General features: G+C 45.1%; 1 protein-coding gene across 1 annotated transcript in view; it reads left to right on the plus strand.

Moving 5' to 3' along the window:
- Window positions 1-728: 728 nt before the first annotated feature.
- LOC129812669 (rab3 GTPase-activating protein non-catalytic subunit-like) overlaps window positions 729-14,499 on the plus strand; it is a 28,257-nt gene continuing 14,486 nt past the window's right edge. The window contains exons 1-19 of the mRNA XM_055864429.1: window positions 729-1,127; window positions 1,976-2,058; window positions 7,801-7,921; window positions 8,048-8,129; window positions 8,351-8,398; window positions 8,514-8,589; window positions 8,681-8,782; window positions 8,886-8,985; window positions 10,329-10,427; window positions 10,692-10,840; window positions 11,005-11,084; window positions 11,355-11,444; window positions 11,641-11,780; window positions 11,949-12,138; window positions 12,280-12,423; window positions 12,557-12,639; window positions 12,745-12,809; window positions 12,919-13,009; window positions 13,117-13,244. Of these exons, the coding sequence (XP_055720404.1) occupies window positions 1,019-1,127; window positions 1,976-2,058; window positions 7,801-7,921; window positions 8,048-8,129; window positions 8,351-8,398; window positions 8,514-8,589; window positions 8,681-8,782; window positions 8,886-8,985; window positions 10,329-10,427; window positions 10,692-10,840; window positions 11,005-11,084; window positions 11,355-11,444; window positions 11,641-11,780; window positions 11,949-12,138; window positions 12,280-12,423; window positions 12,557-12,639; window positions 12,745-12,809; window positions 12,919-13,009; window positions 13,117-13,244 (1,980 nt within the window). The 5' untranslated portion in view covers window positions 729-1,018. The remainder of the gene's footprint in view (window positions 1,128-1,975; window positions 2,059-7,800; window positions 7,922-8,047; window positions 8,130-8,350; window positions 8,399-8,513; window positions 8,590-8,680; window positions 8,783-8,885; window positions 8,986-10,328; window positions 10,428-10,691; window positions 10,841-11,004; window positions 11,085-11,354; window positions 11,445-11,640; window positions 11,781-11,948; window positions 12,139-12,279; window positions 12,424-12,556; window positions 12,640-12,744; window positions 12,810-12,918; window positions 13,010-13,116; window positions 13,245-14,499) is intronic.

The following is a 14,499-nucleotide window of genomic DNA, read 5'->3' on the forward strand; positions in this document are numbered from 1 at the left end:
ATCATGTTTATTTCCTTCCTATCTTATGAAAACTGCACTTCAATTGAAAAGTTCTCCATTGTGGCACATGTGTTTGTGTAAATATAACCTATCGGTCTTATATGAAAAAAAACGATTCTGATTGGGCTCCCGAGTAGAATGGATCACCCTTTTTAATTTAACGCAATGTACAGGAAATTGTGTACGGTGCCAAAGGCCTATGTATGTCCAATATGAAAAACATACTGCTTTAAAGCGGATCCCGCAGTATGCTGCAAATACTGCGTCCAAAAAACACTGTTTTTTTATTACAGTAATTTTGCAGTGTAACTGCAGTTAGAGTGCAGTATAACTGCAGTTCAACTGCAGTAAACTGCAAATATTCTGCAATTACTGCTTCCAAAATACCACAGTTGACTGCAGTTACTACACTTCTACTGCAGTTACAAAACTTCAATCTTTTTTTGTAAAATAATAAATTATAGGAGAAGGCATACACAAACAACAAAACATTGTTGACCATTTAGGCTTGAAAAGAAGAAGAAAAAAATCACAAAATATCTTATAGAAATACTTTAAATTATTATTTGTATGATAACGTGTACAAAATGTATTATGATAATTGTGCACATTTTCCATCATTTTTTACCTAATTATCAATTTACTAAGCATACAGGACAGGACTCTTATTCTGAAGTAGCCTATTCCAAAAATCCGTGACCTGAAAGTGTTAAGTTATTCTTGCTTGTTTCACAACGGTATGTGTCGTCACCAAAACACTTCAAGTAAAGAGTGGAAACGGTGCAAATAGTAACGAAAACCAATGACGGCAACAGCCTGTACACTTCATTTTCTACCGATATTCCTGGGAACGTTACAGATATCAACACAACATATCGCCGAGGACGTCTTGTTTATTGTATAGATTAGCGAAAACTTAATCGTACTGCAACGTTGTTTCCCCCCCCGTTGGACTGGAGCTGCTAGCTAGCCTAGCTGGCTAAATCCCTGTATCCGTTCTGGTCGGGACTGCATCGAAATGTCCTGCTGCCTGTTCGAGTACTGTCGGGTCCAAGAACTCAAAGCAGTCCGGGAGTTCTTGTTCCAGAGCCAGCAAAACAACAATTCCTCGGCGGACAAGAAAGGAGGTAGCTGACGTTTAGCTCTGCGAGAGAGAAGTTACTGTTTATGACCAACTTGTGTGCTTGCTTTTCAAAAAGAGACTGCAAACGTTAATGTTTTAGCTATGGGCGAAGTCACCTATCATCTCGTGTCTGCAGAATTTGCCAGCTCTCGAAGTCGCACTTTTTGTTCGTGTTCTAGATGTTAGAAATGCCAGGGGCACGGAATGTAAACAATGCATCTCTTTAAATCCTTGGCCTGTCACATAATGAATAATATAATTAGAGATTATAGCAGTTGATATGCGCAAGGTGTAGTGAAGGTGAGCCGGATAGTTGCTTCGCTCCGCAGTGACAACGGGAGGCAGACAGGGATGGAAAGAAAGAGGGGGGAGGAGGGGAGTTTTGCCCTTTGCCGTATGCTATGAGTCATCCTAGGAGGGCATCTGAACAGATTACCGCATGATACTGGACAAAAGAAGACACACACACACACACAAACAATCCACATGCATGCTCTTAACCCTGAGCCATTGTGCATGCATGTTTCAGTCAGACCATAGCAACAGGCGTTTCCTTGGCTGTCATTAGGAGTTCTGTCAATAGCTCTCCCCCCACTCACTGATATTTATAGCATCTCCAACTTCATCCATTTTCTCTCTTGGGTCAAGGGAATTCTCTTGTCCTTCATGCTCTTCTCTCTCTCCGCTTTCTCTGTTAGTGTGACCCCGCCAGTTCGAAATATGTTTTACAAGTGTGTGTGTGTGTATCATCACCTGGTCTGAATAAATGTTCAACTTTATAGCCTTTAAAACTGACAATTGATTATGGATTGCACCTTCAAATAATTTGTGATTGCCTTTCTCCCCCCCCAGAGAATGAGCTGGCCTGGGACAACTCCAACTGGGGGTCATGGGATAACCCTGAGGCCAAAGAAATTGGAAGTGGGGACACCACGGTCAGTTTGTCTGTCTCTTACACTCTTGTTCTCTGTAGTGGCGATTCCCTATGAAAAGCCACTGGCACAGGAGAGAGCTGTCCATAACATGTCCTCAAATCAGGTTTCCAAACGTTAATCTTTTTGGGTGAAGTTCCAATTTATTGTGCATATAAAATATACATAGCTTAAACACATTCCTATACTAAAGGTGCAGAGATGCATTCTATAAGCTGTATCTGTGATACGGTAAGAACTGTACGTGCTCTCCTCTCACCTGTGCTAACCCTTCCAGGTCACCTGTGCTAACCCTTCCAGGTCACCTGTGCTAACCCTTCCTGGTCACCTGTGCTAACCCTTCCTGGTCACCTGTGCTAACCCTTCCTGGTCACCTGTGCTAACCCTTCCAGGTCACCTGTGCTAACCCTTCCAGGTCACCTGTGCTAACCCTTCCAGGTCACCTGTGCTAACCCTTCCAGGTCACCTGTGCTAACCCTTCCAGGTCACCTGTGCTAACCCTTCCTGGTCACCTGTGCTAACCCTTCCTGGTCACCTGTGCTAACCCTTCCAGGTCACCTGTGCTAACCCTTCCAGGTCACCTGTGCTAACCCTTCCAGGTCACCTGTGCTAACCCTTCCAGGTCACCTGTGCTAACCCTTCCAGGTCACCTGTGCTAACCCTTCCTGGTCACCTGTGCTAACCCTTCCTGGTCACCTGTGCTAACCCTTCCAGGTCACCTGTGCTAACCCTTCCAGGTCACCTGTGCTAACCCTTCCAGGTCACCTGTGCTAACCCTTCCAGGTCACCTGTGCTAACCCTTCCAGGTCACCTGTGCTAACCCTTCCTGGTCACCTGTGCTAACCCTTCCAGGTCACCTGTGCTAACCCTTCCAGGTCACCTGTGCTAACCCTTCCAGGTCACCTGTGCTACCTACAGTCCAATCACAAATTATTCAGACCCCTTGACTTTTTCCACATTGTTACGTTACAGCCTTATTCTAAAATTGATGAAATCGTTTCCCCCCCATTAATCTACACACAATACCCCATAATGACAAAGTAAAAACATAGATATCACATTTACTAAAGTATTCAGACCCTTTACTCAGTACTTTGTTGAAGCACCTTTGGCAGTGACCATAGGGTTCTTGGTCACCTCTCTGACCAAGGCCCTTCTCCCCCAATTTCTCAGTTTGGCCAGGTGGCCACCTCTAGGAAGAGTCTTGGTGGTTCCAAACTTCTTCCATGTAAGAATGATGGAGGCCACTGCATTCTTGTGGACCTTCAATGCTGCAGAAGTGTTTTGGTACCCTTCCCCAGATTTTTTGCCTCGACACTAGCCTGTCTCGAGCTCTACGGACAATTCCTTCGACCTTATGGCTTGGTTTTTGCTCTGACAAGCACTGTCAACTGTATATAGACAGGTATGTGCCTTTCCAAATCATGTCCAATCAATTGAATTTACCACAGGTAGACTCCAATGAAGTTGTAAAAACATCTCAAGGATGATCAATGGAAACAGGTTGCACCTGAGCTCAATTTTGAGTCTCATAGCAAATGGTATGAATAGTTATGTAAATGTTTTTTTATAAAAACATTATATACATTTCTAAAAACCTGTTTTCGCTTTGTCATTGTGGGGTATTGTGTGTACATTGATGAGGAACATTTTGTATTTAATTCATTTTAGAATAAAGCTGTAATGTAACAAAATGTGGAAAAAGTCAAGGGGTCTGAGTACTTTCTGAATGTACTGTATACACACACACACACAGCTACCTGACCCATGGCACCAACATATAGTGCCCTATAGTGTACAAAACAAGTAAAAATAACCGTTGTCAGACAACATACAGTTGAAGTCGGGAGTTTACACACACTTAGGTTGGAGTCATTAAAACTCGTTTTTCAACCACTCCACAAATGTGTTGTTAACAAACTATAGTTTTGTACATGACACAAGTAATTTTTCCAACAATTGTTTACAGACAGATTGTTTTACTTATAATTCATTGTATCACAATTCCAGTGGGTCAGAAGTTTACATACACTAAGTTGACTGTGCCTTTAAACAGCTTGGAAGATTCCAGAAAATGATGTCATGGCTTTAGAAGCTTTTGATAGGCTAATTGACATCATTTGAGTCAATTGGAGGTTTACCTGTTGATGTATTTCAAAGCCTACCTTCAAACTCAGTGCCTCTTTTCTTGACATCATGGGAAAATCAAAAGAAGTCAGGTCTGGTTCATCCTTGGAAGCAATTTCCAAATGCCTGAAGGTACCACGTTCATCTGTACAAACAATAGTACGCAAGTATAAACACCATGGGACCACACAGCCATCATACCGCTCAGGAAGGAGGCGCGTTCTGTCTCCTAGAGATGAATGTACTTGTGTGAAAAGTGCAAATCAATCCCAGAACAACAGCAAAGGACCTTGTGAAGATGCTGGAGGAAACAGGTACAAAAGCATCTATATCCACAGTAAAATGAGTCCTATATCGACATAACCTGAAAGGCTGCTCAGCAAGGAAGAAGCCACTGCTCCAAAACTGCTTAAAAAAGCCAGACTATGGTTTGCAACTGCACATGGAGAAAAGTCCTCTAGTCAGATTAAACAAAAATGGAACTGTTTGGCCATAATGACCATTGTTATGTTTGGAGGAAAAAGGGGGAGGCTTGCAAGCAGAAGAACACCATCCCAACCGTGAAGCGCTGGGGTGGCAGCATCATGTTGTGGGGGTGCTTTGCTGCAGGAGGGACTGGTGCACTTCACAGAATAGATGGCATCATGAGGAGGAAAATTATGTGGATATATTGAAGCAACATCTCAAGACATCAGTCAGGAAGTTAAAGCTTGGTCGCAAATGGGTCTTCCAAATGGACAATGACCCCAAGCATACTTCCAAAGTTGTGGCAAAATGGCCTAAGGACAACAAAGTTAAGGTATTGGAGTGGCCGTCACAAAGCCATGACCTCAATCCTATGGAAACATTTTGGGCAGAACTGAAAAAGTGTGTGCGAGCAAGGAGGCCTACAAACCTGACACAGTTACACCAGCTCTGTCAGGAGGAATGGGCCAAAATTCACCCAACTTATTATGAGAAGCTTGTGGAAGGCTACCCAAAACGTTTGACCCAATTTAAACAATTTAAAGGCAATGCTACTAAATACTAATTGAGTGTATGTAAACTTCTGACCCACTGGGAATGTGATAAAAGAAATAAAAGCTGAAATAAATCATTCTTTCTACTATTATTCTGAAATTTCACTTTCTTAAAATAAAGTGGTGATTCTAACTAACCTAAGACAGGGAATTTTTACTAGGTTAAAATGTCAGGAATTGTGAAAATTGTGAGTTTAAATGTATGTTGCTAAGGTGTATGTAAACTTCCGACTTCAACTGTATACGCAACACTAACAGGCCACAACGTCTCCAACACTCTCCTTCTGTCCAGCTCTCTCCCAGTAGTCTTTCTTATAAAATAACGTCAGGGTTGTTCTGGATCAAAAAGGGCAATGGCCTTGGTCTGCCAGGCGGCGCAGCTAAATTGTAGGGAAGATTTTATAAGCCCCCATCTTGGCAGTTTAGAGACAGTTTAGCAGTTTTAAAACAAATTTCCTGCAATTCTACACACTGCCATGGAACTGAGAGAAAATGTTGCAGTTTTAAAGCCAATTTCCTGCAATTCTATGCATTTTGCAACGGATAAGGCTGTGTTCATTTACTCAAACATAATAACAAAAGCAATACTATTAAATGTATTGTTTTGGGCATTTTATATTTTCTCTGCCTGTCTAGATTTTATTTTGGTGATTGTTAGTTCTCGAAGATTATACACTGCTCAAAAAAATAAAGGGAACACTTAAACAACACAATGTAACTCCAAGTCAATCACACTTCTGTGAAATCTAACTGTCCACTTAGGAAGCAACACTGATTGACAATACATTTCACATGCTGTTGTGCAAATGGAATAGACAACAGGTGGAAATTATAGGCAATTAGCAAGACACCCCCAATAAAGGAGTGGTTCTGCAGGTGGTGACCACAGACCACTTCTCAGTTCCTATGCTTCCTGGCTGATGTTTTGGTCACTTTTGAATGCTGGCGGTGCTTTCACTCTAGTGGTAGCATGAGACGGAGTCTACAACCCACACAAGTGGCTCAGGTAGTGCAGCTCATCCAGGATGGCACATCAATGCGAGCTGTGGCAAGAAGGTTTGCTGTGTCTGTCAGCGTAGTGTCCAGAGCATGGAGGCGCTACCAGGAGACAGGCCAGTACATCAGGAGACGTGGAGGAGGCCGTAGGAGGGCAACAACCCAGCAGCAGGACCGCTACCTCCGCCTTTGAGCAGGAGGGGCACTGCCAGAGCCCTGCAAAATGACCTCCAGCAGGCCACAAATGTTCATGTATCTGCTCAAACGGTTAGAAACAGACTCCATGAGGGTGGTATGAGGGCCCGACGTCCACAGGTGGGGGTTGTGCTTACAGCCCAACACCGTGCAGGACGTTTGGCATTTGCCAGAGAACACCAAGGTTGGCAAATTCGCCACTGGCGCCCTGTGCTCTTCACAGATGAAAGCAGGTTCACACTGAGCACGTGACAGACGTGACAGAGTCTGGAGACGCCGTGGAGAATGTTCTGCTGCCTGCAACATCCTCCAGCATGACCGGTTTGGCGGTGGGTCAGTCATGGTGTGGGGTGGCATTTCTTTGGGGGGCCGCACAGCCCTCCATGTGCTCGCCAGAGGTAGCCTGACTGCCATTAGGTACCGAGATGAGATCCTCAGACCCCTTGTGAGACCATATGCTGGTGCGGTTGGCCCTGGGTTCCTCCTAATGCAAGACAATGCTAGACCTCATGTGGCTGGAGTGTGTCAGCAGTTCCTGCAAGAGGAAGGCATTGATGCTATGGACTGGCCCGCCCGTTCCCTAGACCTGAATCCAATTGAGCACATCTGGGACATCATGTCTCGCTCCATCCACCAACGCCACGTTGCACCACAGACTGTCCAGGAGTTGGCGGATGCTTTAGTCCAGGTCTGGGAGGAGATGCCTCAGGAGACCATCCGCCACCTCATCAGGAGCATGCCCAGGCGTTGTAGGGAGGTCATACAGGCACGTGGAGGCCACACACACTACTGAGCCTCATTTTGACTTGTTTTAAGGACATTACATCAAAGTTGGATCAGCCTGTAGTGTGGTTTTCCACTTTAATTTTGAGTGTGACTCCAAATCCAGACCTCCATTGGTTGATAAATTTGATTTCCATTGATAATTTTTGTGTGATTTTGTTGTCAGCACATTCAACTATGTAAAGAAAAAAGTATTTCATAAGAATATTTCATTCATTCAGATCTAGGATGTGTTATTTTAGTGTTCCCTTTATTTTTTTGAGCAGTGTATATATATTTTGAAATACACTCCTTTTGCGGTTTATTAGGTACACCACCCTGTTCACGAAAATGTTTCAGTCCTACAGACAGTGAGTCACGTGGCTTATAGTTTATATCTGGTTTTAGTTGTTTAAGTTTACACTGAAAGCTTTTTTCCATCCCAAATGTTTATTATTTCACTGTTTGGACTTAGGCGACCCGAGGGGGGAAAAAACAAACCAAAAAAAAACGCCTAAGGATCACAATGGCAGAAAAATCCCTGTACGTCCATTATGCCTTTGTCCTGTGCACAAAAATCAGATAGCACTCTTCCATAGCCGTCAGTGATCTCTGAGGATTGGTTCTGTTGTGGTGTGTTCCTCAGGGGGTGGAGGAGGACACTGCAGCAGTCAGCGCCCCCTGGCTGCAGGACTGTGTGGTGTCTCTGTCTCCCTGTTCAGACCTGATGGTCGTCGCCAAAGGCAGCAAGGCTGTGTTTCTCTCAGGTATGTCTCCCAAAACATAGACGCTCAGATTTAATGTACACACACTCACACGCACGTGCACAGACATGACACAGATCCACTGCTGTTGATTGGGGGTGGTGTGTGTTGCCGTTTTCTCTCCGACAGCGAAGTGGCGAACAGATGACGGCGGCAGAGAGGGGATGACACTGGCTGTGTCCTGGAGTGGAACTCTCAGCACCGACGAGGGGTGAGAATAGGGCGAGGAGGGGTGGTAGAACCCGGGGGACGAGAGGGAGGAGGGGAAGAAACATGGGGGTGGATGGATGAGGCGGGGGGAGGAGGGGTGGGAGAACAGAGGGACGAGGGAGGTGGGGAAGAAACATAGGGGCGGATGAGAGAGGAATGTGAGGAGAGGAAAGGACACAGAAAGAAGACGAGATTCCAGATTCACTGTGTGTGTCTCTACAGGGAGAGTGTGAGCAACGTCATCTGTATACCTTTGGCCAGCCAGAAGAGGTAAGCCACCTAATGTGTCCATCCATGTGTGTTCACTTCTGTGCACATATCAATGTGTGTGTATCTTAAGTTTGTTCTATTGATGAGTATTAACCTTCTCTCTATCTGCGTTCAGGAGTTCCACGGGTCGACCAGACTGGACATGTATTGTAGTGGGCTTCTCATCTGGCTATGTACGCTTCTACACCGAGGTATAGCAGCATTTACTTCTGTGACCTGGAAGGCAGAATATCATCAGGAGTCTGGCTGGTGTTAATCTAACGGTGGTGTGTGTTTTGTCAGAGTGGGGTCCTACTCCTAGCCCAGCTGCTGAATGAGGACCCTGTCCTGAGGCTCAAGTGTCGCACTTATGAGATCCCCCGCCACCCCGGTGTCACCGAGCAGGTACAACTATAGCACGCATCGAAAACCTGACTGCTGTCTGGGCCTGGAGACCAAGGTTCTCTTGGTGACACTTTGTTTTTATGAGTCTTTGTCTCTGTGTCAGCATGAGGAGCTGAGTATCCTTTACCCAGCAGCCCTGGTCACCATCGACGGCTTCAGTCTCTTCCAGTCTCTACGGGCCTGCAGAAACCAAGTGGCTCGAGGTACTGCTGCATGTGTGTGTGTTTTTGTGTCTGTTTGTTAAGGTATGGTAGCAGTAGTTGTAAAACTAGTTTTAGTAATGCATTAATGGTGCTGTGGATAAGAGCGTCTGCTAAATGACTAAAATGTAAAATGTAAATTTTTTACAATTAGTGCATTGTCATTTCAGAAAATATCCATAATATATCTGTCGCTAGTAATCTAATGATAGTGTTTCACAGTATTACTTACCCTCCCAGTGTTGTGATTGGCTGTGGTATTCGCCTATTGATTTCTGCCGCCGGAAAGGCATCTGTTGTCAAATTGGGAAAGCTGTTCTGATTTTGAGACTGTGTTATCTAGTGAAAATCGCTAAGTCATTTCCTGGTTGCAAAAATTCTACACTGTTCGCTCAATTTCAGTTTATCATTGTGACAATATATTTTCTGTGAAATATATTTTCAATAAAAAAATATATAATTTTTACAGCTTTTTTAAGCTCACGGTAAGTTACTTTCGGTTTTGGTTCACTAGCTTCAAACAGCTGTACAGAGGGTAGTGCGTATGGCCCAGTACATCACTGGGGCCAAGCTTCCTGCCATCCAGGACCTATATACCAGGCGGTGTCAGAGGAAGGCCCTAAAAGTTGCCTAAAGCTCCAGCCACCCAAGTCAGGTCATAGACTGTTCTCTCTGCTACCGCACGGCAAGCGGTACCGGAATGCCAAATCTAGGTCCAAAAGGCTTCTTAACAGCTTCTACCCCCAAGTCATAAGACTCCTGTATAACTAATCAAATGGCTACCCGGACTATTTGAATTGACCACCCCCACGCCCACGCTGATGCTACTTTCTGTTTATTATCTATGCATAGTCACTTTACCTCTACCTACATGTACATATTACGTCAACTAACCTGTGCCTCGGCACATTGACTCTGTACCGGTACCCCTTGTATATAGCCTCATTACTGTTATTTTATTGTTGCTCTTTAATTATTTGTTATTTTGCTATTTACTTTTTATTTAAAAAAAATATATATCTGAAATTTCAATGCAAAATTCAAAGAACTCCTATGTTTTAATAGAAACATCTTCTCTATTTGCTGGCTGGGTTTGCCAGAAAGGATGCAGGTACTGACACGCACACACAAGCTAGTCTTTGACACTTAGCATAGTACCTGTAGTGTGTTTTGTATATTTTGTGTATTGTAGCTTGATGTGATATATAGTATACTGGAATTCCATACCATTTACTCAACTCTTTTCCTCATCTCCTCTTTCTCTCTGTCTACCCTCTCTTCCTCCAAAACCCTTCTCTTTGTCATTATTCTTAACTTTCTGTGCGTGTCTTCTCTCTCCTCCCCAGCGGCAGCAGCAGGCAGTGAGGTGGTCCAGCCTCCTCCTCTGGCTTATAAGAAGTGGGGTCTACAGGACATGGATGCTATCGTAGACCACAGCAGCGTGGGTGAGAGACAGGAGGAGGGAGGGTTCGATGGATGGGCACAGGGAGTGGGAGGGCTGGACGGGGAAGGAGGATGGGGGGGACGGACAGGGAGTGGGGGGGCTGAAGGAGGACGGAGTGGGGGAGGGGGAAGGAGGACAGGGAGTGGAGAAGAAAGGGGGAGAAGATCATGAAGAATCGATTGGATGGATACTGGTTGAATGAAAGTGAAAGTGTAGCTATGTTCTCCATTCTAACTGTGCTCTCTCTCCGTACCTCCCTACACAGGTATAATGACCCTGTGTGTGTTTGACCAGATGAGGAATGCGTCTATCCTGGGGGGTTTCCATGCCTCTGTGAAGGGCAGCCTCCCCGCCATGAGTCAGTACATAACTGTGGGGGGAGGACCCTACACAGGCTTTTACTATGCCATAGAGGTGTGTGTTTGTGTCTGGCTGCTGTCCATCTTTTTCTCACCTCACACATGTCTATTTATCTCTGAGAGCAAGTCGTAGTTACTATTAGCTAAGAAAACAGTCAGCATTAGTTCAGACCAGTAGCAGGGATTCCTGACTCTCCTATTCTCTCTCCCTCCCTCTAGGGCAGCTCCCAGCCTCTCCTTTCCCACGTTGCTCTGGCTGTGGCCAGCAAACTCACATCGGCCTTATTCACCGCCGCCAGGTATGTGTGTATTTCTCAGTGAATGTTAGGCTCGGGCTGTATACCATGTACCACGATTGTCAATACCCTCACGGGGGGGTGGGTGCTATGATTCTGCCTATGACCATGAGTTGAATATCTACAATTCTCTCCAGCTCAGGGCTCCGTCTTTGCATTTGGTTTGCCGTGTATTTTTCCTCTCCTTTCCCTTCTGTCTCTTCTCACTCTCTTTCTTCTTCATTGCCTCTGTACCCTTTCTCTTCCATCTAATTTTCTCTCTCTCTCTCTCAGTGGGTGGCTGGGCTGGAAGAAACAGAATGAGGAGGAGCCAACTCAGAAACAGAAGCCCAAGGTGGAACCGGCCACGCCCCTGGCAGTCAGGTGACTAACACGTCCCTCTTATTAGAAGAACTAGGAAATTGATTCTTCTGCACATGCACTCTGACACACAGTCAACTTGCCTAGTTACCTTACCACTTTCACTTACAAATGAATCAATTGGCCTGTTTTCCATTTCTAAGTGAACTGATTACCTAGCCCATCCTCACCCTGTTCTTCCTCTCTGTCCCGGCCCCAGGTTTGGTCTCCCAGACTCACGGCGTCATGGGGAGTCCATCTGTCTGTCCCCCTGTAACACTCTGGCTGGGGTCACGGACGACTTTGGCAGGGTCATGCTGCTCGATGTGGGGAGAGGCATCGCCATCCGCATGTGGAAGGGTGAGAGGGAGAAAAATAGAGTTTCCCTTTGACACTCAACAGTAACTGAGTTTTTTGGTTTATTATAAAGACAGAAAACATTGTGTAGGGTAAAGTTTTTGTTGAATTTGAAAAAGGCCCTGGTTATACATCTAGTTCTAATCTAATTCTGAGTGTCCCCTGCCCCAGGCTACCGGGACGCCCAGCTGGGTTGGGTGCAGGTGTCTGAGGGGAGGGGCGAGTCCTCCCCGTCCACGCCCCTCCCACGGCGCCACGCTCAGTTCCTGGTCATCTACGCCCCTAGGAGAGGCATCCTGGAGGTGTGGGGCACACAGCAGGGCCCCCGAGTAGGAGCCTTCACTGTCGGGAAACACTGCAGGTACACACACACACACACACACACCACACACCACACACCACACACCACACACCACACACACACACACACACACAGTTCTGATTAAAGCAGTTCTGATTAAAGCAGTTGTAACTATTCCCTTCTCTTGTGTGTGTGTGTCAGGTTGTTGTATGCAGGCTACCGGCTGATGGGGGTGAACAGTGTGACCAGTCAAGGCTGGCAGCTCCACACACAGCAGGTGTGTCTGTTTGACCCTGCTACTGGAGCACTACGCACTGTCACTGTCCCCTTCCATCTGGCCCTCAGGTGAGTACATACACACACTTTGTATCAGGGGTACAATTATTTGAACGTGAAAAGCTATTTCGAACACTGTGGTCTCTCGATTGTCATACATGGCAAAGATACACACGCAAAACAGCGTTGACTCCTGTTTCAGTGATAAGAAGAGTGAGAGAGCAAAGGATCTGCACCTGCTGAAGAGACTGACCACACTACTGAAGAGCAGAGAGTTGGAACCAGGTGAGATGGAGGGGGAACATGAAGAGGTTGAAGGAAGCCCTTTACAGAAATATTTCGACAGGGCAAACGACAAGCTCTTTCTTACCTTTGACCTTCTCTCCTCAGATTACCTGGAGAGCGAGGCCCAGCGTATACTGCTGGACATCAAATACCCTGCCATTAAGAAACAGGTCAACGAGCACACACACACACACACACACACTCAGACACAGAGGGGGGGTCAGCACACCCAGGGAATGTCGTTTCTTATTACTTGCTGCTCTCTGTCCTGCCCTTTAGGCCCTGGAGTCTCTGCTAGCCAATAAAAATGCTCCCGTCTCCTGTCTGACCAACATCACCCGACTCTTACTGGCCAGTCTCAGGGGGAAAGGTACTGTGCGTTTCTGGACATTCATTGAGAATTAATATCAAAACCATGTTTTTGTACAAATGTGTCTTAAGGGTGATTGTGTGTGTGTGTGTGTGTTGTCCCTGCAGACCCTGAGGCGGTAGATGAAGCATTGCTCCAGTTGTGTTCCTCCCAGCTGAAACTGCTCCAGCTCTACACCGACATCCAACAGCTGCACTCTACTGTGGAGGCTAGCACAGATGCACACACTAAACCTGTGAGTGCAGAGCCACTACGCGTTCACACGCATTTTGTTCTTCTATCCTCGTTGGGATCAAAAATTCATTTCCATTCAAAATCAAATTTACTCTTACCATAACCCTAACCCAGCAGGTAGCCTATTGGTTAGAGCGTTGGGCCAGTAACAGAAATGTGGGATCGAATCCCCGAGCTGACAAGGTAAAAATCTGTCGTTCTGCCCCTGAACAAGGCAGTTAACCCACTGTTCCCCGGTAGACCTTCATTGTAAATAACAATTTGTTCTTAACTGACTTGCCAAGTTAAACAAAGGTTAAATAAAATAAACTAAATCTAAGTAACTTCTTATGGCTGCAGGGGCAGTATTGAGTAGCTTGGATGAAAGGTGCACAGAGGTGCCCATAGTAAACTGCCTGTTCCTCAGTCCCAGTTGCTAATATATGCATATTATTATTCATATTGGATAGAAAACACTCTGAAGTTTCTAAAACTGCTTGAATGATGTCTGTGAGTATGACAGAACTCATATGGCAGGCAAAAACCTGAGACAAACAGGAACTGACCATGCTCTGACCATGCGCGTTCACATGAGAGGGAGCTCTGTTCCATCGCTCATCTGAAGTCAATGTAATTCTCCGGTTGGAACGTTATTCAAGATTTATGTTAAAAACATTCTAAAGATTGATTCAATACATCGTTTGACATGTTTCTACTGACTAACGGAACTTTTGGACATTTCGTCAGCTTTTAGTGAACGCGCTTCCTGACGTTGGATTTGTTTACCAAACACGCTAACAAAAATTGCTATTTGGACATAAATGATGGAAATTACCGAACAAAACAAACATTTCTTGTGGGAGTCCTGGGAGTGCATTCCGACGAAGATCAGCAAAGGTAAGTGAAGATTTATAATGCTTTTTATGAGTTTTGTTGACTGCACAATTTGGCGGGTAACTGAATGGCTTCCTTTTGTAGCTGAACGCTGTTCTCAGATTATTGAATATTGTGTTTTGCCGTAAAGCTTTTTGAAATCTGACACAGCGGTTGCATTAAGAACAAGTGTATCTTTAATTCTATGTAAAACATGTATCTTTCATCAAAGTTTATGATGAGTATTTATGTTATTTGACGTGGCTCTCTGCAATTTCTCTGGATATTTTGGAGGCATTTCTGAACATGGCGCCAATGTAAACTGAGATTTTTGGATATAAATATGAACTTAATCGAACAAAACATATATGTATTGTGAAACATGAAGTCCTATGAGTGTCATC

The sequence above is a fragment of the Salvelinus fontinalis genome, chromosome 16 (assembly GCF_029448725.1).
Source record: "Salvelinus fontinalis isolate EN_2023a chromosome 16, ASM2944872v1, whole genome shotgun sequence".
Classification (NCBI taxonomy): Eukaryota; Metazoa; Chordata; class Actinopteri; order Salmoniformes; family Salmonidae; genus Salvelinus; species Salvelinus fontinalis.